The sequence below is a fragment of the Babylonia areolata genome, chromosome 19 (genome assembly GCF_041734735.1).
Source record: "Babylonia areolata isolate BAREFJ2019XMU chromosome 19, ASM4173473v1, whole genome shotgun sequence".
In the NCBI taxonomy this organism is placed as follows: Eukaryota; Metazoa; Mollusca; class Gastropoda; order Neogastropoda; family Buccinidae; genus Babylonia; species Babylonia areolata.
The window spans coordinates 27,292,944-27,320,521 of record NC_134894.1 but is presented as its reverse complement, the minus strand read 5'-3'; the positions used below and the strand labels follow the sequence as shown (position 1 = coordinate 27,320,521).

Sequence of the window (27,578 nt, the reverse complement as noted above, 5' to 3'; positions counted from 1 at the left end):
TATTTCTAGGAAACAGCAAAATACATAACTATTTTCAGAATGAAATTGGCTGTGATGTGACTAAAATAGGTTATTTTATTTGCTGACAGTCAGACCATTAAGAAAGCGTACACACTTGAAAAACCACCACAGATGGTTTCACTACCATATTATTGTCAAAATGTTTGCCACAATATCATTTCATTTCTTACACAAAGCATATGTGTGTGTGTGTGTGTGTGTGTGTGTGCGTGTGTGTGTAACTACTCGGTTAATATGCAGAAATGAAATACAAAACTGGCTCGCACCTCTGAATGCCTAAATTAAGGAGAAAAAAAAAGAAAAAAAGAGAAAAAATGAGGCAGTGGAAAGCTACAAGATCACACAAACACACATGTAAGATTCACACAACACACTAGAATGCAGTGCTACATGTTATGGAAAAGTTAACACAAAAAGTTACAATAATGGATTCTGACAAACAAACCAGAATGAAAAATACTAAAAATCCAAACAAACCATCACGCATATGAAGACAATGAAAAAATACTACATGGAAAAATTACATGCTGAATGCAACATGTGTGTGTCTATCTCATGCACACACAGAAAGATGACACACATTCTGCAATTTGAATTTCAGTGGCAGTCTTAACTTTGTCTATAAAGTATAACCAGAGAAGTAGAAGAAACTAAAGTCATTATACCATTCCCCAACCCATTTATCATAAGCCTTGAGACCATTCCCAAACCCACAAACTGTCTTCCTAACCCCCTTGAAATGTTGAATGGGACCAGTTATGGCCAGAGGGACTAAAGAATTAAAAATATTTCCTTCCTTTCAAACAGTACCCCCCTCCCCCTCCTGTTTCTGCCACACAGAGACCACCGTGTTAAGCTGATACCAAGTCACAACATGACAGTCGGACCATTAAGAAAAGTTAACTTACTCACTTGAAAACACCACCAAAAATGATGTTTACACTAACGTATGATTGTCAAAATGATTTGCCACAATATCATTTCTTACACAAAGCATAGATATACTAGTCTTACTACTACTCTGATAATATGCAAAACTGAAATACAAAAGTGACTTGCACCTCTGAATGCCTAAAATTAAGGAGAAAAAAGAAAAGTGTCAGTGGAAAGCTGTTTAGATTAGTTTAATACATCCTGGAAGATCACACAAATAAACATCCTCTAAGTCAAGCTACATCAGTAAATCATACATGTTATGAAAAATAAACACAAAAAGTTACAATAATGGAGTCTGACAAACAAACCAGAATGAAAAATACTACAAAAATCCAAACAAACCATCACCCATATAAAGACAATGAAAAAACTACAAGGTGAGATCACATGTTGTGTGTGTGTGTGTTTTTATCTCAAGCACTCACAGAAAAATGACCTACATTCCGCAATTTGAATTTCAGTAGCACAAGCAGTCTAAACTTTTTCTATAAAGTATAACCAGAAAAGCAGAAGTGACTTTTAGTCTTTGTACCATTCCCCTACCCACTTCTTTAAATCACTCCCAACCCCACTCATCATAATAAGCCTTGATACCATTCCCAACCCCCAAAATTATTTTCCTAACCCATAGAAAAAGGCCAGTTATGGCCAGAGGGACTAAAGAACAAAACATGTTTCCTTCATTTCAAACACTGCCCCCCCGCCCCTCCTGTTTCTGCCACACATAAAGACCACCGTGTTAAGCTGATACTGAGTCACAACATGACAGTCGGACCATTACAAAAACTTACATGAAAAAAACCCATCAAAATGATGGTTTCACTAACGTATGATTATCAAAATGATTTGCCACAATATCTTACACAAAGCAAAGATATACGAGTCCTACTATTTCTCTGGTAAAAAGCAAAACTGAAATACAAAACTGGCTCACACCTCTGAAAAATGTTTGCCACAATATCATAGTCCGATGTCTTATTTTATAAGGCACACAATGTCATAAAATGGCAAAAAAGAGGATGCAAAACAAAGAGTTAGTTACCAATATTTAAAGATTATATATATATATATATATATATATATATATATATATATATATATATATATTTCACTGTAGTCACTGACACATACACAAAAACAAGGCATAAACAGTATGTCTAAAATGTCGGGTATCACCTCGTATCAATATCTAACTTCCATATGTTCTTTGAAATTCAGTCACAGCACAAACTCAGGATTTCCCTCTTGTTTCAAACCAAAATCTATGAAATCTATATGAAGTAATAAAATATTTGACCATAGCAGCCCTTGGCATTAGATGTAGAAATTCATCTTTTTATCCACAAAAGAGAGGTAATTAGACATAGTGAACACAAACAACTCACACCATAACTAATACATGTAAATGGGTCAAAATAAGAAAAACGGAAATAAAAAAAAAAACCAGAACAGAAACAAAAAGGAAATTTTCTATCTAAAATTACGTTTAAATAACATACTTACCGTGACCCAACACGGCTGCAAGACATCATGGATGCTGCCTACTGGAAAAATCCTGTCACCTTCATTGACTTCTAGTTCTACCTGAGACATGTCGCACGCCTGCGGGATGATGGCTCGAGAGGCATAGCTTCTGTGGTAGTTGCACAGCAGGCCATCGTAGCACACAAACAGTAGAACAGGCGAGCCCTCCACCTCATCGCGCTATTCTGCACTAGTTGGGTCACGGTTAAGTATGTGTAATTAAAAGGAAATTAATTAAAAGGAAATTTTCTATCTAAAATTACTTTTAAATAACATACTTACCGTGACCCAAATTTAAGACCCTCCTGTCCTCCCCGCTTCCTGTTCTCCCTGCTCGCTGCGCTGGTGATGGCATATTGCCGTCAAAAGAGGGCGCTAGCCAGGAGGACAAAGGGGAGGTTACCTACTTCTGGGAGGTTATCGGTAGTACTTTCGTTTTCTCCGCATAGGCGGATAGTAGTTTGCACAGGACAGGAATGTCAGACCCCTGCCGGAGTCTGCACTAGTTGGGTCACGGTTAAGTATGTGTAATTAAATGCATAATAAGCATGATCACAGTGAATATCTGTGTTCACCACAATCAGCCAGCACACCGGTTAAAACTGAATTAAGGATCTGGTGGTCACTGATAATGAGAAAAAAACAACACAAAAAAGCCAACCAAACACCAAAAGAATCCTTTGACATTTGCAGCAAATGACTGGTCCATCTTACCATAAATTCATTTTTTGACCTGTCACACTATTCTGTCTCCATAGGATCTAGAGAAATCAGAATATGTTCATCAGTCCTTTGATACGTAGGTGCATTTAAAAGAGGCCGGACTTGTGAGATGCTTTCCTCTTCCTCCTCTTCCTGTATTTCTTCAAATTCTTGGTCTTCGTCTTCGTCATCTGAAAGCTGATAGCCAAGCAGAATGTACTCCTTGAGAGGATTGGGCACCGGGAAAGAGAGAACTTTGCGAACTTCAGCTTGCAGGGTGTTGCGAACACTTATGCGACTCAGATGGGCCAGAGAGGGAATTTTCCTGGAACGCTTAAGATATGTCTGTTGCTTCTCTTCAACAGCTGATGGGGGTTCATCACGCTGTCTGGATTGATTCTGAGCAGATGCACCTGCTGTCCGCCTGAGACTGACTCTCATATCGTCAGCCGAATTTTCCTCTTCTGTGTTGGTTGTGTTCCTGGAGCCTCTAGTCCGGGCAGTCCTGTGCATTCCAAAGAAACCCCGATTGCGTGGATGCCTCACCAATGGATCTCTGTACACTGCTTCACCGTAGGGATTAATTAATTCTGGATTCATTTCTAACAGCGGAGGATCCACATTTCGCCTTTCTGGCACAGGAAATAAATCCGTATTGTCAAGTGTATGTCCATCTGCCCCTCTCGCCTGAAACACCATTTCAGGCCCTTGCATCCTTCTCATCTGTAACGACGGACGATACAAACGTTGCCTTATCCGTACAGGTAATAAACCCGTATCGTCAAGCAGCTGTCCATCATCCTCTGTTTCTACAGTTCTCAACTCATCCATGATGGAGAATGCAGGATCATCACCATCCTGAGACAATGGATCATTTCCTTCATTTGCACGTCGAGCTTGCAGCCGTGGGAAGGGTGGCAGATAAGCAAAAGAATCCATGAGAGTCTCTAGGACTCGACCACCTGGCTCCTCAAAATTCAATTGATCCCACAGAAGTTCTCTCAGACTTTCACGAGTCGCTCCCATTCTGAGAAAGAACACAGCCAGCTTTTCATTCCGACTGGAGCTGGAGGTCACTTTGTGACTGTTTTCACCACCATTGCCTTGAAACCTTTGAAGCCTTTGACGCCTTAGAAGCCTTTGGTCTTGGTTTATCAGTTGCGTCAAAGGAGTTCCTGTAAAAAAAGAAAAAAAAGGAAGATAATTTCACAGACACACATGACATATTTACAACTGATCAATGAAGAATGATGCAGACACACATCACTATTTTTCAAGCTTGAAAAACAACTGATCAAAGAAGAACAACACAGACATACAACATCATTCTTTCAAGCATGACATTTTAACAACTGTTTCATGAAGAATGGTGCAGACATACAGTTTCAGTTTCAAGGCAATGCCAAAGCATGCAGACTGACCCATACACACTACGCTGAGATATATTAACCACAGATCAATGAAGAATATTTTGCATTATGATCGAACAATGACACTTTGTCATAGTTTGTGCTTTCTGGTCAGCAGTGCTTACAACTGTGCAAAATTGAAGATACTCTGTTATAGACATGCTCATATGAAATCCATTTCAAAATTATGTATAATCATTAGGTCTTCCTACAGTTTGTTTGCTTAGAGAGTCCGCAGGACTCCCACTCACGTATTCCAGGGAGTCCTCATGTGGTTCTAGCGAGTCCACTCAGTCGCTGGTCAAAAAAGCATTCTTTCATTCAAACACATCACACACTACCCTACAATCAGTTCATATGCACACACATACTGAATGAGTGAGAGAGATACACACACACACAAACTCACTCACAAACACTCTCTCACTCAGAGATATGCATGCACACACAAAGAGAGATACACATGCATACACACACGTACACACACACAAGAGAGATAGATACACATGCACACACACACATTTATAGTGTGTACTGTGGACTCCCTGGCCGAAACTGTAGTGTGTCCTGTCTCATCTTAGAGACTCAGAGATGCACATATGTGTGTTAACAGAAGCCCTGATCATGCATCAGCCATTTGCAATGGCACTTGATGTTCAGTTCTCTGAACAGCTTGCTTGCAATACAATTCACTGTATGAGTTGTGTCAACCTCAAAATCAGCTAACCTCACAGGAAATCCTGGGTGACCCGTTCCAATGCACCCTAACATAACACACTGGACCACATGGCTAAGCTTTATTCCTGATTTGCATTTTTAACACAATAATCGCTTGGAGATTTAGGCTTTTGGTTACTGGCTACTGCAGAACACCGAAATTGGTTTGAGCAACTAATACTGTAATAGTTAATATAGGCTCAAGTCTAATATACAGACCAGGGTTTGTATCCCTCCCTCTACTAGACCTTGATTGCTGGTATGGGTTAACAACTAAGTGTAAGTCTTATGAACGGTTTTGCTTTTTTGCTTTTGTTGCTTATAGTCCAGCTAACTGCACAGGGCCATATCAGGACTGTCAAAACATACAAATGTGCAACTGCATCATCACAAAATTGTCACATCTCAGCCCCCCCCCCCCAAAAAAAAGACCACTAAGACAAACCAACAAAACACAGTTCATAACACAGTATCCCAATCATTTAGCTCCATTATGGCAAATAAGACTAGGCCATGCTGAGGACGCCAGCCGTTCTGCAAATTTATCATCCCCAGATTACAAAAAACATAAAAGGAAAAAACGATACTTCAAAGCCAAACAAAAATAACATAAAAAGACCAAAGAGGCAAATAACACTGCAGAATAGGCAGCTAGTGCCCATCCCAGTGTTTCCATCTCACTGCCTAATCGCCAGAGAAAACAGCACAGATAGTACATCATAGACTGTGGAAAAGAGAAAAAAGTGTCAAGGCTTGCTTGAAAAAAGAAAGGGGAATGGACTGGGAAGACAGAAAAAGGAGTGAAGAAAGTAAGGCAGAAACAAAGAGAGTGATAGAAAAGAGGAAATTTCTAGCACAGAATTTCCAGAAGGCAGGGATGCTATCTATACTGAAAGACCCCCAGCATCCCCACAGGGGCTATGGACGATTAATCAGGATGCCAATGTGCAACATGCTATTAGTACATGAGTGCAACTGCCAGAAAACAAAAAAAAAACGGCATGGGGGTACAGGGGCAGCACCCTGTTGGGGGCCCATGGGGGCAAGCCCCCCCCTGAAGCAGAACAAAATACAAGATTTAAAAAGGCATCTGGAAGGCTCTTGTGCAATCAGAAACAGAAATTTCCAGACCCGTTTACCTTATATTTGTATTTGGTGTAATTTCTTGTCAAAAATTGGTGTACTCTTCCTCAAAATGGTGTACCAAGTGAACATGTCCAAGGCTGTGATTCAACTTCCTCACATGTGCTGATATTATTTATCTATTGCAGATCTAACATTTATGTTATTACTGTTAGTACTACTGATTTCAGTTTATCCAGGTGACCATCCAGGGCCAACTCAAAAGTATGGTCTATTTTTCACCTCCACTGTAAACAGCAACATACAGAGTTGAAAAGAAAAGCCAAAATTTGCACTGTGAGGAATTGACAGATCCAAGTAAGATTCTACTCGCTGGGGTCAACATTTACGGTTTTTCATTGGCCCAGTAGGGCAACTCAGTGGAAAATTCACTTACCATGATGGGTTTTGTAGTAACATGGCTTCCGGAAACATTAATGCACCGAACATGAACACACACACACGAGTGATTCATATAGGTCTAAAATCTGAGTACTATCATGGCCTCCTGTCTGGAAGTGAAGGTCGTTTTGATATGGGGCTTGAGTGTAGAGTTTAACAACCTGTTGGCATTACGCCAAAGAGGCTACTATTTCCACAATGTCCTTTCAAATGTGTAGGCTGGGGAATTGTCCATGAGAGTTTCCTCTGAAAATCAGCCGAGGTGCAGGGGCTGCCTAAGGCAAATGAAATTAGTTATTTTTTAGAGGTTTTTTTTTGGGGGGGGGGGCTCTCCTGTGTGTGGGAGGGGGGGGGGGGGTATTTTCAAGGAAAATGTACTTAGCACACAAGTTTGCACTGTGCCATTATGGTAGCTTTGGCATTGAACCAAGACACTGACTGACCACTAGCTCCAGCTGAGAATCCTTGACAGCTGAAAGTGAAATAGCCAGTTACATACCCACCCCCTCCTCCCTCCAGTCATCCCCCTTCCCCATTTCTTTCATCAACAAACACACCTGCCTGTCAGTTCATATGTGTGTGCGTGAGATTTTTCCTATCTCCCAGGTCAACATATCCACAGACCTGCTCGTGCCTGAACCCCCTTTGTGTGTATACACAAGCAGAAGATCAAATATGCATGTTGAAGATCCTGTAATCCATGTCAGTGTCTAGTGGGTTACGGAAACTAGAACATACCCAGCATGCCCCCCCCCCCCCCGAAAAGAGTATCGCTGTGTACATGGTGGCGTAAAAACGGTCATACATGTAAAAGCCCAAAGGTGTACATTCCAGTGAACGTAGGAGTTCCAGCCCACGAACGAAGAAATAGTACCGTAAAGTTTGGTCTATAAGCCGCGACTTTTTACCCCAGCTTCAACCTCTGCGGCTTATACAATGATGCAGCTTATTTGCGGATTTTAACGATCCCGGGAGTGTCGCGTTCTCATCTATTCTTAGCTGCCCTTCAACTCACCAAAATCATGATTTCTGTCCATGAATTTTTGGATGAGCTTCAGGATCGTGTGCTAACTGTTCACGTTTTATAAATCAAATCCGCACACATTAAAGCCTTCAGATCAGCATTCAGTTCTACTCTGCTCAAGCGTACACCCTCATCATGCTGAAAACACGATGTTATGCCCACGATGTTATGCCCACGATGCAGCCTTCAAATTGAAGGCGATCGACCTAGCAGACGACAGTGCAAGCGACGAACCAGCAGCGACCTCCATCTTCATGAAGTGAAAACGAGGCTAAGTCAGTGACAAGATGGCGGAGGAAACAGTGCTGGTTCTCAACTCGGACACTGAAGATGAAGATTTTAGTGGATTCAGTGAGCAGGATGACGTTGAATAAATATGACAATCCCTAAATTATGGATCTTATTTTTGTTGTGTTTATTTCTTATTTTTCTGTGGCACTAGCAGTATTTTCGCTTGCTTTTCTTTGTATTGTTTCCGCTTGTGTTTATTTCATAACCTAGACTATTGACAGCTTTTCTTAGGATCAGTATGTGTTCCGGTACCAGAAATAAGTGCAGCTTATAAACCGGTGTGGCTTACGTATGTATAAAGTTCAATTTTTTCCTAAATTTAGTGGGTGTGGCTTATATACCAGTGCGCTGAATAGACTGAACTTTACGGTAGTCTGATCATATGCAGGAAAGACTTAGTACAGTGCTTCAATAATTCATCATCTGCCATCAGAAATTACAAGAACTTTCTCTGTATTAGCTGGAGGGATTGTAAGATAAATACAAAACATATCTTACTATACTTTTGTCGGTCAAAGTCCATGCCGTAGCCTTCCAAGACTAGCAGTTTTATCATGGCCATGCTCCACTTGAATCTCACTGCCAAATGCACAGCCGACTCGCGCTCCGCATTGGGGAAGCTGACATCAGCGCCATGTCGCACCAGCTCTTTGACGCACTCTTTCATCTTCCCACCATGACGCAAACACTCATGAAGTGCCGTTTCTGCAAAAAGAAATGTCCAGAATGAGAAGCAGAATCAGTGATTATAATTGAAAATAAAAGTGACTTTCCAAGCAATATTCATGAATCATTTTCAATATTCATAAAAAACAACAACAACAAACAAACAAACTGGAAGGAGTAGAAAACCATTCAGGGCCATCGTAATTAATAATGTGTGGAGAATGCTCTGTTCATTGACTGTTTCCCTTGTCTTCTGTAAAATATTCACTTATTTTGTTCGCATCTGGAAGAAATATACAAATCACACACAGACATACAAAACACAATCAAATCTCCTGTTTTTAAAAATCAACAGTATGCTTCAAGGAAAATAAATACAAACAGACAAACTAAACTTTATATCTATATTTTCTATTTCAAGGATGAAGAGGGAAAACAGCAATTCGCAAGGAAAACAAACAAGCATACCATTTTCTTTTGTTGGAATGGACAAAATAGGGAAACCAACGGCATTCTTCAGCTGCAGCATCACACACTCTGGCAGTCCTCCTTTCGCAGCAAGGTACAAACTCGTCTGTCCCTTTTCATCAGCGGCATTGTAATCAACACCTTGGTCAAAGAGCACCTTCACGCACTCAATGTGGTTCCTTTTGGCAGCCAGGTGCAGAGGAGTAGTGCCCACTTCATAGGGCAAAATGTTGAAAGAGAACTCTTCAGGTGCAAGCAATTTCTCACGAACACGTGGATCCTCCATAGATTCTGTAAGAGGATAAAAGGCTGCAAATGAAACTTCAGAGTGACAGAGATGAATATTAATTTTCATAGTTGAAAAATAAAATCAGAGAAAAAAAGAGGGAAAGAAAAGAATGAAGAAAAAATGAATCAGGTTAATGAGAGAGAGACAAATGCAGAAATATTTTAATGACATATATGTAAGAACAGGAAAAGCCTCAAAATCCATGATGAATTAAATCTCTTCAGTGCCCCATGACATATATATCCGTAATGAAAAATGCACTGCTATTTGCCCCATGACGTATAAATACGTCTGTGTCATTTCATGATTTTTAGTTTCATTTTTAAACAGATGTGTCCAAAAACCACCAATCAGAAAGCTTGATATGTCTACTTTCCTTATCCTTGAAGAGCAACAGCCAATCACACTTTGTATGGTAAATTACTATGTATTGTCAGTACCACTCAATGAAACAGCAGCATGTTGCAAACATCCTTTGTAAGTCACCCAAGATGTTGCACATGCTTTACATTATATTACAACTACAAGTCATTAAAGACAATGCATTTTTTACTTTAGTTTGTGTGTGTTTCATCTTTAAATAGATGTGTTAAAAAAATCACCAACCAGAAAGCTTGATATGTCTACTTTCCTTATCCTTGAGGAGCAATAGCTAATCACACTATGTACGGTAGTAAATTACTAAGTATTGTCAGTACCACTCAATGAAAATCTCCAAGATGGTGGATGATAAAACACAAACTGGCTCTCGCGGATTGAAACAATAGCATGTTGCAAGCACCCTTTGTAAGTCACCCAAGATGTTGCAAGTTTTACATCATATTACAATTACAAGTCATTAAAGACAATGCACTTTGTACTTTAGTTTTCAAATGCAGTTACCAAAAAGCTATGTGAACAATGGGCTGAAAATGTGCAGAATTCGAGAAATCTGGACTACAATTCATGACTGTGTATACATAAAGTAGGCAACACATAGTTTTTAATTTTCATACATTTTCTGAGTTCATTTCAGCTGTTGTTACTAACAATTTATGACATACATTTAGAGAATATGTGAAATATATTTTTCTCATGTTTATGGTTAACTCAATGCTAACCAATGTGTTAAGTAGGCTTAAAGCTATCAGAAATGGATAGTCTGTTCATTTTCCTTTAAGAAAAAATATGGGTTATTTATATTTTCTTGCAGTAGTTTGCATGCTAGAATTTTTTGTTAATTCTAACTATTACCCTTTGCAACTGCCTAGCAAATAGGGAGCACAAGACAAAATAATGCCCAGCACTGAAGGAGTTTATAATCATGCTAACAGAAAGCTTTTCCAACAAAGGCCAAAGTTGCAGTCCTTACATCCTTATAAAAACAAATACAGCAATAACAGAAAACTGTAAAACAATGAATTTTAAAATAAACAAGAGAGGCAAGGCCTTCAAGACACACTTGTGATACACTTAAAAAAAAAAAAAAAAAAATCTAATCCTTAATCAAAATGTGTTCTGTATTTATTATAAAGCTTCGGGTTAAAAAAAAAAAAATTTTAAAAAGAAAAAAGTCCTAACCAGATTCGAACCCCGCGTGTTCGGGTGAGAAGAAACTGTCTTATCCATTACACTATCATGGCTCCTTAACTGACGTTCTAAAATTTAATATTTGAACATGCTTTTTTTAAAGGGCGATAAATCAATTGCGGCATTCGCAGTGAGAACGCTGTTTAAATCATATTATTCTGGTGTATCTTGGGCATTCAAAAAATCTTTAAGGGCAATAAAAAATTCTTTTTAAGTCCGCAGTAAAGGACAGCCTCCTTCTCCAACTTTCCATCACATGTTATCGTGTATTGTCCATTGAATATAGGATTGAACGGGCAGGTCAACAACTTGAAACAAAATGGCATCGTTCACGTTCGCAAAGAATATGAGCACGCGCTTTGAATAATATGTGTATAAATATGTGTACGCAATTGATTTTTGCCCATGACCTTCAGGGCTCAGCCAACAGATCTGTAAAGTCCACTTGTCCTATTGATTTTAGTATTTTCCGAAAAAGACCACTTGGGCGAATGAACATAGTGAAAGCCCTGTACACTGAGAGTAAAACACACAAGCTTTTATGTATTGAGTATAATTTCAAAATGTAATGTTTAAGATGAGAAAGGTCAGTTTAAAGCAAATTAAGTCCCCTAGCATTAATTACAGAGTAATTTCCCTTTTTTACTATCTGTACCAAAATGTTTGCAAAATAAATAAAACTTCCATGCTTAGCAAAAGAAGTTCCTGTTTGAACAAAAATGATAATAATGACTGCTCTTGTTGTCGTGTCAGAATACCAGATCAAAGTGCCAAGTTTAGAGAATACAAAAAATATAAATATAACAGTAAATGCAGTTTGCATATAATTTGGCTTCTTTTATTATTTTTTTGTGCCCATCCCAGAGGTACAATATTTTTTTAAACAAGATGACTGGAAAGAACTGAATTTTTCCTATTTTTATGCCTAATTTGGTGTCAACTGACAAAGCATTTGCAGAGAAAATGTCAATGTTAAAGTTTACCACGGACACACAGACAGTTTGTGTGTGTGTGTGTGTGTGTGTGTGTGTGTGTGTGTGTGTGTGTTTGTGTGTCCGTGGTAAACTTTAACACTGACATTTTACTCTCAGTGTACAGGGCTTTCACTATGTTCATTCGTCCAAGTGGTCTTTTTTGGAAAATAATGAAATCAATAGGACGAGTGGACTTTACAGATCTGTTGGCTGGTCCCTGAAGATCATGGGCAAAAATCAATTGCGTACACATATTTATGCACATTCAAAGCGCGTGCTCATATTCTTCGCGAACGATGCCATTTTGTTTCAAGTTGTTGACCTGCCCGTTCAATCCTGTATTCAATGGACAATACACGATAACATGTGATGGAAAGTTGGAGAAGGAGACCGTTAAATATTTATTGAGAGAAAGATTTGTGAACGCCTCATCACTTATTGGATTATGCCCCAAACTGCCATAAAAATATCCACAGAATCAGTCGGAATTCACAGTTAAAATTTTAAGCCATGCGAGTTAATACCCTTGAACTGATCACGATGAAACGAAAAAATTTCCAGTCTTGACTTTTCTCAAAATGAAGTCCTTTTCACTTCATACGATGTTTAGAAGTACTTGTACTTGGCTCTACATGTTATTAGTTTAACAAAATAATAAATTTTCATATCAACTTTAAAACTATAAAACTAGAATGAACATAAAAGAGAAATTGAATTGACCGTTTCGTACTACATTCCCGGCGGGTGTAACTAAACTTGTACATCTATCTTGATCTAGAGAAAACGGCTAAATGTTGCAGTGTGATTGCAGCGATAGCCATTAAAAAGATTTTTTAATTGCCCTTAATGATTTTCTGAATGCCCAAGATACACCAGAATAATATGATTTAAACAGCCTTCTCACTGCGAATACCGCAATTGATTTATCACCCTTTAAAAAAAAGTATGTTCAAATGTTAAATTTTAGAACGTCAGTAAAGGAGCCATGATAGTGTAATGGATAAGGCAGTTTCTTCTCACCCGAACACGCGGGGTTTGAATCTGGTTTGGACTTTTTTTCTTTTTCTTTTTTTCCCCAACGCGAAGCTTTATAATAACAAATACAGAACACATTTTAACGATTACATTTTTTTTTTTTTTAAGTGTATCACAAGTGAGTCTTGAAGGCCTTACCTCTCTTGGTTTTTTTTTTATCATTATTATAACAAAACAAAAAAACTTTACTGGTACTCTAGAAGTGCAGTTATTAATGTTATGACTAGCTTGTAATTAATATATTCATCTGGAAGTATAATCCTTCCAGTGTGTATCTAATGACTTTTTGAAAGTTATAAACCTTAAACCAGTCCATTGGATTAATTTAATGACCAATACCAAATTAATGGTGGTTAAAACTGAAATGTTTTGACAGCGAATTAAAAAAAAAAAAGTTGAACCTGCACAGAATATGACTTACGCTAGTTACAAAGAAAATGAAAATGATTATAACATACAACTGGAGATCAGTTTGGCATGAAAGAACATGAGTTCTAAAAGTAGAGAGATTCTATGTTTTAATCATCACTTGAAAACAAGTGCACAGCCTGAAGGACTGTGAAAATATAGCCAAACTTGAGACTACACTGACAGGTGCAGGTGTAGGGGTGATGACACAAGCTGCATTATTCTGATTTTTTTATAATGAGCAGCTTTGGACAACCACTGTGCCGTATCATGATATGACAGTAAAAACTTTATATTTACAGTAATCTCTCTTTAGAGAACAAGAGCACGATTTGTTCTGGGGTTAATGTCATCTTCAGACACATATATGGCAGATAAAGCTCATCCTGTGAAAGTCACTCTATGACTGGCTTAACTCCCTGCAGTTTTTTCCCTTTATTTTAGACCACCGGTGATCGATGGATGGAGAATTTTTGGAAATTATCATACATAAACAAAAACACCTGTTTGTTAATAAAAGCAACCATTCACTAAAATATACTAACAGACACGTATATCATGAAAAAAGGTATTATTTCTAAGATTTATTGTCCCAAATCTAGGCGAAAGGTCACCACATACTTTGACTTCCAACGCCATCTTGAATTTTGACATTTGACCCAGCATGTGCTCGCCAATTTTTCCTGCAACATGACTTCAAACGACTCTTTCTTGAAAGACTAAGCCTTCGATACTCCAATGAAGACACCTGGGAGTTACAGGATGCCATGTCTGACTAACACAGACGAAGACCCTATCTCCCTTCGTCGATTCCATACCATTGCAGATGACGCCAGGTGTAAGTGTTTCATTTTCATCATTCGATCTCAGTTAACTAAAAATATCACAGTTGTGATACAAAAATGATGAAAACTGGTCACTGGACATTATATGTCGGCTTGTTTTTTATGTGTATCATTGATCATTTGACAGTCAATAACATATAAACACGGAATTCGGCTTCGACACATCACATGCTGGATCTAGCGGACTGACCCAGTTTCTGCTTGCAGACGAGCAAGTGCTTCACTATCAGAATTCAAGACGTACTGAGCAATTGTACCAACTGTACTGATGCTGCCCTGGTTATAATCATGTGTCCATTGTGTGCATTTATATCTCTGTGTGTGTGTGTGTGTGTGTGTGTGTGTGTAACATGGTAATGCCAATGCCATTGTGTGCATTATTTTTGGTGCATATTTCTATCAGTATCAGCTCAAAAATTGTTATTTTCGCCTTTTGTTACAGGAATGCAGGTTACAAATACAGAGGATCCAGGATCACAGAACCCTCTCCCCCCTTTTGAACCTATAGTCTATTTGGAGGATGTCAAAACAAGGGCTGACATCAACCAATATTTGCAGCAAGTGGACATACTTTCTATGCAATGGGCCGACAACAAAACTGTTTCATTTCTGTCAGCAGCTCATACAGTGAACAGATCCAGTTTTGTTCATCATAGATCAAAATTTCTGTTAAACAGCCACAACTAGTCAAAGACAATAAAAATATTGGTGGGGTGGACAAAAGTGATCAGTTAATCAACAAATACAATGCATTACACAAAACAGTGGTGGGAAACTTTTTCATTGACATTGCACAAGTAAATGCTTTTTTTTTCTGAAAAAAAAAACCAAAAAAAAAAACAAAAAAAACACCCAGACATTCCTGAATTACAGAGACAATATACATATAATCAGTTTGAATTTAATGAAGAAGTCATTAGACAGTTTGCAAGCCTGTGTGAATATGAAAAAGTTCCAGAAGCAACAAATTAAAAACATATTCACTAAACATTCTACTTCCTTGTTTAAAAAAAAAGAAGAAAAAAAAAGAGAGAGACAGAAAGAATTATAAACAAAAATGTTATACAGAGTTAAAGAAAGAATTAAAAAACAAAACAAACAATTATGTGTGTTACCTGTGGAAACCACCTGTGCTTTGTGGATGGCAGGAGCTGCCTTCTGAGTTTTCATGTAGGTAAGGTCATGCATGTATATATGTGGGACAAATGCAAGTAGGGGCGGGGTCTGTTTTTTTGTTGTTTGTTTTTGTTTTATTGTTTTTCTTTTTTTTCCACAAGTGATGACTTCTGAAACAAGTATGTTCAGTTTGCTACTACCAACAGTGTTACGACAGGGAAAAGCCAGAATGGAATGGTGATGATTTTTAAAGATATATGCATGGGTTTGTTTGTCTCATACATTTCTCTCAGTTTCTTCCTGAGGATTTTTCTGTACATTCTTTATATACCCTTTTTTTCCAAATAGATGTGTAAAACAAATTGGTTTCTTTTTGACATTCTCTTCATAACTCATGTGTATCCAAAGAAACAAAGCAACTGTTTCCACTCTTAAAACAGGTAAATTGTTCATGAGGGGGTGGTCAGCCTATTTTTAGCAACAATATCAACAACTATATTGTTTAAGGAAAGAAAATGACTGTAGTACTAGCAATATTATTTTTGTATCCACAGGATGCTACATTAATGTTAACCACCTAAACTCTTGTTTTTTTTTCCTGCAAAACGTGAAGTCTGTTGTGGTGTGCATGACTTAGGTGATTTGTAGTAATCAATCAGGAAATATAGTTATGATTTTATTCATAGCACTGAACATGCTGTTTTCGACACAGCACTCAGCACTGTAAATTTCGTTTCAGATGAAAGAAAAATGATTGCTTTCTCAAAAAAAGTTAAAATTATGAACTTGAACTCAATATTTTGGATTTTTTGTTCAGTGAGAATGTGAAAAATATTGAAAATGCTAAAATTTTCTATTTTTAGCAACAGAGGTAAAAGGTCATCAAAACGACTATGTTCCACATTGACAAGCATTAAAAAAAATCATGTTTTGAAAGTTTGTTTTATTCTGATGACATTGATATATAACAGATGAAGTTTGGTTCATGAATGCACATTTTCTAAGCATTTTGAAATTGCTGCATAGTTACTGCTAAAAAAAGTGCGAAAAACTCCAAAACTGAGTTAATCAATTCAAATTAGACAATTTCAACTTCTTAAAGCCCACAAAAACAAAAATTCCATTTTGTTTTTAAAATTTGTAAGTGACACACAAACTCACACTCATAAGACAAAAGTATAACCATCAGCTAAATACTGAATGACATTATTCACATGCAAAAACATACCTGTCCTTGGCTTTTGGAATTTCTGTGTTCTGACATTGACATCAGCTCCGAATTCAATCAGTTTTCTTAGACATTTTTCCGAACCAATGTCTGCAGCCAGATGTGCTGGTGACACACAGTATCTGTCCAATGCATTTGCATTTGCTGCAAAACAGCAAATCATCAATTGCAATAATAACATGTCCAAGAAAAATTGTAGGCAACCACCCCTCCGTTTTAAAATCCCTTAGTTTAAATTCAACTGCTTGGAAAATGATTTACTGTAACTTGTATAAGCAGTATCTCAAACAAAGCAAAATCATGTTTCTGAACAAGCTTACCCAGTGGAGTGTTGGTCTAAACGGCTAGAGGTAACACATCCACCTAAGAAGCAAGAGGATCTGGGTACGCTGGTTCTAATCCCATAGGCACCGGTATTTTCTCCACCTCCACATGACCTTCAGGGGTGTTCTGGACACTAGTCATTCAGATGAGACGATAAATCGTGGTCCTGTGTGCAGCATGCACTTAGTCACGTAAAAGAACCAATGGCAACAAAAGGGTTGTCCCTGGCAAAATTCTGTAGAAAAATCCACTTCGATAGGAAAAACAAATAACATTACAGACAGAAAAAAAAGAACGAAAGAAAAAGGGTGGCGCTCTCAGTGTAGTGACATGCTCTCCCTGTGGATAGCAGCCCAAATTTCACACAGAGATACCTGTTGTGACAAAAAGAGTAGTACAACATTCAAACACAGACATACATTAGTATTTGCTAATGGCAACACCTGTGACCCTCTATCAATTTTTTCCCCTTTACCAATGGCAATGTGCTACTGCTAGTACTATGAGTGTCCAGTAGTATTATAGATCTTTCAAAACAAAATCCAAAAAATAATAAAATAAAACTTATTGGCACTCTTTTGCACAAAAAAAAAAGAAAAAAGAAAAAAAATGAAAGAAAATTAAAGATACAAAGCACACTTATTTGAAGAGACTAAGTGAAGTATCCAGACATAAAACAACAATTTTTCTAGGTTTGTATCCTTCATACAGCAGATGTAAAGAAACAACAGCAACAACAAAGGGAAAAAAATCAACTTTCAGTGATTTCCTGATACTATCACTTAATGACATGCATTTCATTCATGTAAACTTACCTTTGTGCCTCAACAGCATATCTGCCACCTTACAGAAGCCTTTCATGACAGCATAGTGGATTGGGGAGTAGTAATTTTTGCCTGCATAATAGAGAGACAGATTGTAGTCAGGAGCTGAGGGATCAACACCAGAGCTCAACAGGTCAGAGATTTCCTTCAAATCATGAGCCGAGTCTTCGCTGGTTAACCCTGAGATCAGGGAAACCAGCTTTTTCTGCTCAGAGACGGCTTTGGCAGTCAGTGATGGGTCTCTTGTTCGGTTTAGATACATTTTCCCAATGGCTGTGTCCATTTTATTTCCTGAAACAAAACAAGTATGATGTGACCATGAATTCTGTATATTCCACAAGCTCTTAACTCATACAAAATGGCCATCAAATACAGACACAGTATGAGTATGCACAGTGACACACACACACAATGATGTTTACATGTGTATTACCAGCTGAAGGTCAGACCAATAAGCTGCATTCATTTTTTAACAATTCTGTTTTCAAGCCAGTATGAAATACGGGAAATTCTTCAGCGCTGGTCATCAGAGGCTGTCACTTACTTCACTGAATATGTTTTGCAGGAAAACAAGTCCTGGTAGGATGATTGATTGTATGTGTGGTACTAAAGCTATAAAAAAAAAAAAGTCAAACAAAAAAAAAAGGTTTGGGTAAAAACGCTGCAAAACGAAACAATGCAAAATGTCACAAGAAAATGGTGACTCACTGCAAGTGAAAACAGGAAAATGAACACTGCTGCTGTTGTGCCTCAATGATAGAAGTTTCAATAAAGTTCACTCATTAACAAAAAGCCAAACTCCACCTTAATATCTTTAAAACACAGACTCATTAATTTTATTATTAATTTTACCACACCAGCCATTGATTTCAGTGTATTTTTCAACATTGTTGGTGTCACTTTTGTCCTAGGTGTTCAACAAGGTTCAACTCAGCCATGAAGCCCAAACGGAAGTTGGAATGGTTGCAAGGTTATCACTGTTATACCCTTTACATTTTCAAGTCAGTCTGCTCTAAGTACACAAATAATAATGAATATTTGTCAAATTTTGCGAAATAACAGAAGTTGCATGTATGATTTAACCACATGAAAGGTTTTAGTATCTTAATGCATTTCAGATATCAAACAGAATCATTGGTGTGTTACTGTGGAAGTGATCGCATTTTGAGAGAATCAACCATTGTGATTTGTTTTACTGAATTTTTATCCATTAACAGCTATTGTAACAAATAACAAAAACAAAATTGCATTATCTCCTTTGTTTGCTTGCCGCACGTATAGACCAAACATCAGAGGCAGAAACGTGGAAAATTTGAGCGGATGTGGCACTTGTTTCATGGCGTCGGATGAAGATGATTCAGCCAATGTGTAGCTGGTGTTTTAGCCTGCAAGGGCCATGTGGCTTTTGTCATGTTCAAGTCATTGTTCCCATACACTTTCAATTCATTGTACAGAACACAGCCATGCTCATATATCGTTGAGCTAAGAGGATATGTTCTGTGCATTACACATGGAAGCAGAATGTACCATGCTTAAAAAAACTTCAGCAGAATTTGTATTTGGCTCCAAGTTTTCAAAAAGTGAATAGTGTGCAGGAAGATCGATCCCCAGAGATGTATTCTGGACTTATTCTAATTCAGTTGAAGCAACTCTGTGTTGTATGGGCAGAATTCAATGCAGGTTATGTCAGTGGAAACTAACATAATGCACAAACACTGTATTTTTTGATGCGTCAAAATCATCCTGCTGCATAGTGTTTTGCTAAAACTTGCTGCCAGCAGGATTACTGTTTTATTTGCCAGCAAAGTACACTTAAATCAAAATACACTTAAATCATTATTGTACTGCTTGCTCTAGTACAGTTTGGTTGTTGTAAAAGTTACAACCCAAGCAATGTCCCGTTTTTTTGTGGTTTTTTAGCCGTTTTTCCCCCCCACAACCACAGACAAAGTAAATTGTTTTAAAAATCAGGCAAACATAACTGGTGATGAAAAATGTTATTTTGATGAACAATTATGTTGCCAAAGTCACTGAAATGAAAAATTTCACAAACACATGCAAATGCAAAGGAAATTGTAACTGAAGCTCATCGCTGAGAAGATCTCCAAGCATGTCTCCAGAGCCCTCCACGCTGATGACTTTGCTGCCTGGAGTGCTGCGGAATACCTCACGTCCGCCAGCCACAGAATGCAGGAAGCACTCAACCACGTGGGAACATGGGCCTCTGCCTGGGGAGTAGACATCAACACCACCAAGACAGTCTCAGCAATCTTCTCGCTGTCGCCGATGTCAGAAACCTCCCACCTCAAACTGAACAGAAAGCAGTTGAAACAGGATGACACGCCAATGTACCTGGGTGTGAAGCTCGACAAGCGATTGACATGGAACCCCCATCTCAAGGACATCGAGAGACGAGCAACCAGAAAACTGGCCATCCTGAAAAAACTCGCCGGGACCTCTTGGGGTGCCAACAGCAGCATACTGCAGAGGGTGTACACTGGAACTGTCAGGCCAACCCTGGAGTATGGCAGCACTGCCTGGGCCACGGCATCAGCAACCAACACAAGCCGCCTGAGCAAAGTTCAGAACGCAGGGCTACGGCTGATCACTGGCAGGATAAAGACGACTCCAGTTCAGGCGATGGAGAAACACACAGGCCTCCACCCACTCGAAGATAGACGAGAGGAAAAAGTCTTCATCCACAGCGAGAAGCTCCTGCGCATGCCAACTCACCCCATGCACGAAAAACTGAAGCACCCAACAAAGAACAGACTGAAGCGGACCAGCTTCAACCACCTCTCCAAGGCTCTGCACCGCCAACATGAAGACCTGCTGCCCTCGTCCCCTGCCGAGATGGAAACACTCCCCGACTTCGAGGAACCGGCCGACCAACTGGAAGGAGTCTCAATCATCACAAAAGTCCCTGGCATCGACCAAAAGGACTGCCAAGCCCCTCCCCTGCTGAAAGCTCTGATATTGGAGATGATTGAGACTCGGTACAACCCCAGCGAACGGACGCATGTCTTCACAGACGGATCCTCGGAGGGAGCGGTGAAGAATGGAGGAGCAGGCATCTTCATCAGGCACACAGATGGAAGACTGACCCCTGGAGCCTTCCCCACAGGAAGAATCTCATCGAACTACAGAGCGGAGACAGCAGCACTACTCCATGCTGCACAAGGCCTCAGGACGTCAGTCAACCCACCACCAAAGATAGCCTTCTTCACTGACTGCAGATCTCTCCTGCAGGGACTCCAGTCAACCAGAAACGAACAGCAGCTGACAAACATCAAAGCAGCCCTTCATGACCTCTCAAAACGGTCGACTGTCACTGTTCAGTGGGTTCCTTCTCACTGTGGGGTCACGGGGAACGAAAAGGCCGATGCTCTCTCCAAGGCAGGCAGCAAAATGAAGCAGTTCAGCCACCCCGTGACCTACAGAGAGGCCAGGACCATCATCCACAACCGATACCAGAACCAGTGGAAGAGAAGGCTGGGTGCAAACAGTGGTGTCGATCCAATCCACCAGCTCCAGAGACACCAGCAGACAGTCCTCTTCAGACTGAGAACTGGCCACTGCCGACTACTGAGTCACCTTCACCGTATGAAGATCGCCCACACTGATGAGTGTCCATGTGGCACTGGACCCCAGACCCCTGAACACATCCTCCAACACTGCCCAACCCATGAAGCTCTACGGCGTCAAACCTGGCCAGGGGGCACAGAGCTACAGGCGCAGCTTTGGGGAGACCGCCACGACCTGGAGAAGACCGTGGGTAACATCGTGGTGACAGGGGTGACCGTCTGACGCAACCAAAACATCGAACGCAGAAGAAGAAGAAGAAGTAACTGAAGCTGAAGCTGAGGACCCGTGGCCATCATTTTATAAAGTAGCTGGGCGTCGATCCTCTATCGCTACAAAGCTTGGTGCTTTGCAGAGATCCCGACAAAAATGTCACTGAACGATATCGGTAATCGTTACATACGATAATTTTGCTGGGAGTTTGTTGGTATATAAATTTTTTTTAAATAGTGGGCGTTTGTTGGTAATTTTGGTGGGAGATTTGTTACAATCTGTAATGTTCAATTCTTGGTCAATGAAAGTCTATATGGACCTTTCTTGATTTTTTAGTTTGCTTTCACTGCTGTCCTCCATGAACTTTTTCACTAATGGCCGATAGAACCACACACAGAAAAGTCCAACCAGGAATCAAACTCTTGATCCACAGACAGAATTGGTCACATGACTTTCAACACCTCCTCCCCCTCTACATTTGCCAAATCTACCAAAATTACCAACAAACTCCCACTATTTTTTGTATTTACTGCCGAAATCCCCACAAAACTATAGTAGCAGTAAGTTAGGGACAAAAGCAAGCTTTGAAGCTTATAAATAGTCCCTGCTTTGATCTCATGACACATTCTGTTACAGACTTTGGTCAAGGTTCAACGCTTCATTTACATTTTATTTATTCATCGAACTCTTTAAAAATAGTTAGGAATTTTGTAGAATTGTCCAGATGATTCTTGAATGAGTTAGTTGATGACTTGATGGTGCTTGCTTTAAATGCAGTGGCAGTTGATCCCATAAATTCTAACTCGGTTACTTAAGTAAAACTGGTCTTAATACCTGAATGTTGTACAAAAATTTTTCCATCAGTATTTCTTGTGGAACTGCACTCAGGTGCAGAGAACTGATCCCAAGATACATCAACATGACCACTGAAAAGCTTATATGTCTCAATGAGATCACCACATATCCTTCTACCCTTAAGGGAAAATAATCTTAACCTCTTGACTGCGCTGTTGACGAACCGTGTACGTGATGAAATGTTGCTCACCAATGCTGTATTGATGTGCGCCGTACATCATGTTACAACGTTCTATGTTTCGAGTCCCGCATGACAGAAAATACAGTCTGCTAACCATTAAATTAGCTCCCCTGATAGCTCTTTATCTCCTGAGTTCCATAAGCTAAAATAATTCATTGGATTGTCATATTTATGGCGAAAGTTTTGCAAGTTTGTACGAAGCTCAAGTTGTGTTTGCAAAGCCATGGCTGAACGCAGACAAACCCCAACACTTGCACTTGTATTGAAAGAATTCTTTCGCGATGCAAACAGTAGAGATGAAGATTGTGGACTGAATGAGACAGAACTGCGTGAAGTTGATGCCGAAGACACTGATTTTGACAGTGGAGGGGGGTGGGAGGTGGAGTTGCTTGACGAAACTGAAGACAGACAAGCTCAGCTGATTCAAGATGCAGGTGGGTGTTTTCGAGGTTTGTCAGTTTATTATTTGCTTTCTGTTTATTGTAACAATGAATATGACTGCATTGTGTGTGTTTTGAATGTGTTAGCTGTGGTAAGTGGCTTCGTCAGTCACTGATCAGTGTGTGTGAGTGAGAGAGAGTCAGTCACGTGGGTACTGTGTCTGACCATCACAGCCCAGGGGGGCGTGGCTTGCTGGCTAGCTCATTGATGATGACAGCGTGTGTCGCTCGCCTGCAGCTGTCTGTGTGTTCGTTCCTGAGTGTGTAGTAGTAGTAGTAGTAGTAGTCGTAGTAGTAGTAGTGGTGGTGGTGGTGGTGGTTGTTGTTGTTGTTGTTGTGTGTGAGAGAGGGGGGGGGGGAAGAGATGTTTATAAAACTGAAATCAGAGAATGATATACAGAACTGTATGCCTAAATTACTTTGTAAATGCAACACTTGTAGAAGTATGTGTGTGTGTGTGTGTGTGTGTGTGTGTGCGTGTGTGTGTGTGATGTGTTGTCATTTTGTTTTGTATGAGAAAGAGAATGAAGGGGGTGTGGCATACCATGAACCAGTTTCAGTGTGTGTGTGTGTTATGGGGGTTTGGGTGGGGGGTGGGGTAGGTGTGTGTGTGTTTGTATTTCAGCTTCTGAAAACAATCAGAAATAAAATGGTATCATTTCATGATCTTTTTATATGTAAAAAAAAACAAAAAAACCCAAAACCCAACAAACTTAGTCTTTTATGCAATGTGTTTCAGGTATGCAGCATGGTGATGATCATGATGTTCATCCTGGATCATCTGGAGTTGACAACTTGCCACAAACCTACAGCTGAAGACCAGCAGCAGCAAGACCAAAGGGCAGTAAACAAGCCTCCAGCAATTCTGGATAACAACAAAAACATGGGTGCCATGGACCATCATGACCAACAGCTGCAGCCCTACAATGTCACAAGGAAAACCCTGAAGTGGTACAAAAGCTGTGTGTGCATTTTCTACAAATTGCCATGCTGAATGCACACATCCTCTACAAAAAAAGCAGGCAACAGCAGTACACTCCTGGACTTCAGAAGGATGTAATTAGTGCCATGATTTTTGGTGACCAAGACACTGCTAAAGATGACCACGCTTGTCTTGTGTGGACGACACTTCATCCCACCTATCCCACAGAAGGCCTGGCCACAAAGGAGGTGCAGAGTCTGCTGGAAGAAAGGACAAAGAAAGGATGTGGGGTTCTACTGCCCAGACTGCCCCAGCAAACCAGCACTGTGTCTTGAAGACTGTTTCTGCAAGTACCACACACAGCGTTTTTACTGGCGATAGATCCTGGGTGAGTACACCCTTTTCATTCTTTGTGTGGACTGTGTTGGAGTCTTATGCACCTGGATACTGTTGCTCAGCCTTGACAGTGTGTGTGGTTGATCACAACAGTCACAAGAAAGACAGGTTGATAACCTGGTTGATATTGTAGCACCTGCATGGTGGAATGACAGTCCCAATTTTTTTTTTTATTAATGCATTTTATGGAATTTTTCTGTCAGACTGACTCATTATTTGAATATGTGCGTATCAAAAACAAAATCTTGGTTCATTTTCCTTTCATTTGATATATACTTTTATGCACTTATCTTCAGTACTTTTTGAAATATAAGCAAATTAAAATCATTGGCGTGTTTTTCTTGTTTTTCTGAAAATTTTCTCAGCATAGGCCATAGCAAAACGTACTAGCAGTGAAGGGGTTAAATAAGTTAATCGATCATTATAAGACATGAACCTACATTCATGTACCAGCTTTGTGGCTCTTCTCTGTACCCTCTCAATTGCAATCGATGGTCATCTTCAGATAAAGACATTATATTATTTCCATACTCCATACAAGTGAGGTCGCACCAGAGCTTTATATAGTTTTACAAAAATATCACGATCAAGATAACTAAAAGTTCTTTTGATTATTCCAATCATTTGATTTGCTTTATTTATGCAGTTATAAATATGTAGGTCGAATGAAAGATTACTATCAAAAGTGACTCCTACTCCTAGGTCTTTTTCATTGTCACATGATTTTACTATGTTTGTTGTGTTATTCAGTTGCACAGTACATGTTTTGTTTGGATTTCATGTACCAACATGCAACACTTTACATTTGTCCACATTAAAATACAGATTTCATTTCTCAGTCAAAGCCTGGAGTTTGTCTAGATCTTGCTGCAAGATGTTACTGTTGCATGGCTTATTATATATTTTGTTATCATCAGCAAAAATTTTAAAAGATAATTCTATACAGTCTGGAAGGTCATTTATAAAAATAGTAAAAAGTACTGGTCCTCGAATACTTCCCTCCAGTATTCCACTATGAATGTCAGCCTCAGGAGTACACATCACAAACTCTGACTTTCTGAGTTCTTCCTGTCAAAAAATATCATATCCATTTGTGTAAACTACTGACTATACCATAAGCTTCTAGTTTCTATAAGTTTTTCATGTGGTACACAGTCAAAAGATTTACGAAAATCTAAGTAAATTAGGTCTACTGGGTGACCTTTGTCAAGTAATGTAGTAATTTCCTCCATCACCTCCAAAAGCTTTGTGACACAAGACCTTTTATGTCAAAAGCCATTTTGGCACTTAGCATGCAGATCATTTATATCCATGTGTAAAATAATGGCATCCCTTACAAAGGATTCTAGAATTTTGCATGTAATACAGACTGACTGGTCTATAGTTTCCTGGCTCAGACCTAGACCCTTTCTTAAAAATTGCTGACATCAGCTTTTTTTCAATCTTTGGGAACAACTCCGATTCTAATGACCTATTGTACAGTAATGTCAGTGGATAAGACAATTCTCTTGCTAGCCCTTTTAATACCCTTGGTGGTATTTTGTCTGGTCCCTGTGCTTTTGAATTTGAGGCATCAAGTTCCCTCAACAATTTTTCAACAGCTTGTGGAGTAACCCTTATCTCAGAAAATGACACACCATTCGACATGGAGCACTTTGTCAGGACCGGTAGGCTGGGAGTATCTTCATTTGTGAAGACGCTAGCTAAAAACTTGTAATGATTATGGATGTCGTTCAATAACATTTTCGTCGGGACCTCCGCTAAACACTGAACTTCGTATCAATCGACGATCGACGCCCGATAATTTTACTGAGTGTTTCCGGTATTGCACACGTACAGATATACAAACTATCATCTACAAACTTACAGCTTTTCACGCAAATAAAAATCGTCAACATCAACAACAAAAGCCACGGATAAGTCATCTCGTAGATACCCCTCTTCTTTACTTTCCCCCGTTGAACTTTGCTCTCATGCCACGGGTCATGGCCAGAGAGATCAGTTTCAATGTGCATACCAATCAAACCAAAAATCAGCAATAGACGTAAGAAAAGTTATCATGAAACATAGGCTCTATTACGACCAATGTTCGTAGTTATAACTGAATTAGTAATATACAACAAACCAGCGAAACAATTAATCTCATGACCGGTCTGACTGAAGAGAAACCGACCATGTCGGCGAAAACGAACTGGGCAAAAAAGTGACAACGCGATTGTTGTTTTCCCGAACCCCAACATCTTTCAGCCAGTTCGTCGTCTACCACCGTACTAGTTTTAAGTAGAGTCGATATATAAAGCAAAATATGAATTCCTAATTGCAAGTCTGACAAAATACTGTACCTGAATAACCACGAGTGAATCTCGTAGGGTAAATCGAATTCATGCTGCTCCGCCAACTGCCTTGGAAATTGTGACAGTCTACTCTTATTCGATGAAGAACCTAAAACGTTTTCTTTTGACTTCCGTTTCCTGTGATCATAACCACAGTTGCAAAAGAGTACAAAATCACCTTTTCCATGACAGAGCCAATAATAATAATGGATACTTATATAGCACACTATCCAGAAATCTGCTCTAGGTGCTTTACAAAAACGCTTTCGTTAACATAAAACATTATATCTATGTTACATACATACACCAAATGTGACTACACACACACACACACACACACACACACACACACACACACTGCATACATACATTTTAACATACATGTGCATACGAAAATGGTCCAAATGTGTGCAACAAAACCGTTCTTTTTACGATAAAATATAATAAGTTATCTTGATCACACTGATATAAAGTTTATTACAGTAGGGGCCGGAAACATAAGCCATAGCACAGCGAACATCACTTGCCATAATATAGATCTGTTCTATATTCATTTCTTGTTCTGATAAAAATCTATTATCAATAAAAATGGTATATAAAGTTTGAAATATTTCGCAAATGACCCGCGTGACAACCATAAACAAATCCGGCCGTTCCGCTTGACACTGTTTTTTTTTTTTTATTCATTCAAAGGCAAACACATGAATACACTACTCGTTCTTTACTTCAGCCAGTGCGAAAGATGGTCAACACATCTATCTC

At 39.2% G+C, this 27,578-nt stretch overlaps 1 protein-coding gene across 2 annotated transcripts; it reads right to left on the bottom strand.

The window, feature by feature from the left end:
- Window positions 1–26,901, bottom strand: LOC143293569 (ankyrin repeat and KH domain-containing protein mask-1-like). Of its 2 annotated transcripts, none has more exons than XM_076604549.1 (6): window positions 26,826–26,901; window positions 17,886–18,185; window positions 16,747–16,890; window positions 9,283–9,573; window positions 8,647–8,853; window positions 1–4,358 (listed from the first exon to the last, which is right to left on the bottom strand). In XM_076604549.1, the coding sequence occupies exons 1-6, from the start codon at window positions 26,866–26,868 to the stop codon at window positions 3,223–3,225; spliced, it is 2,121 nt and encodes a 706-aa protein (XP_076460664.1). In that variant the 5' UTR covers window positions 26,869–26,901; the 3' UTR covers window positions 1–3,222. The 2 variants fall into 2 exon arrangements, with proteins under 2 accessions (XP_076460664.1, XP_076460665.1); XM_076604550.1 differs by having other exon boundaries at window positions 4,143–4,358; window positions 8,652–8,853.
- Between the last annotated feature and the right edge of the window lie 677 nt (window positions 26,902–27,578).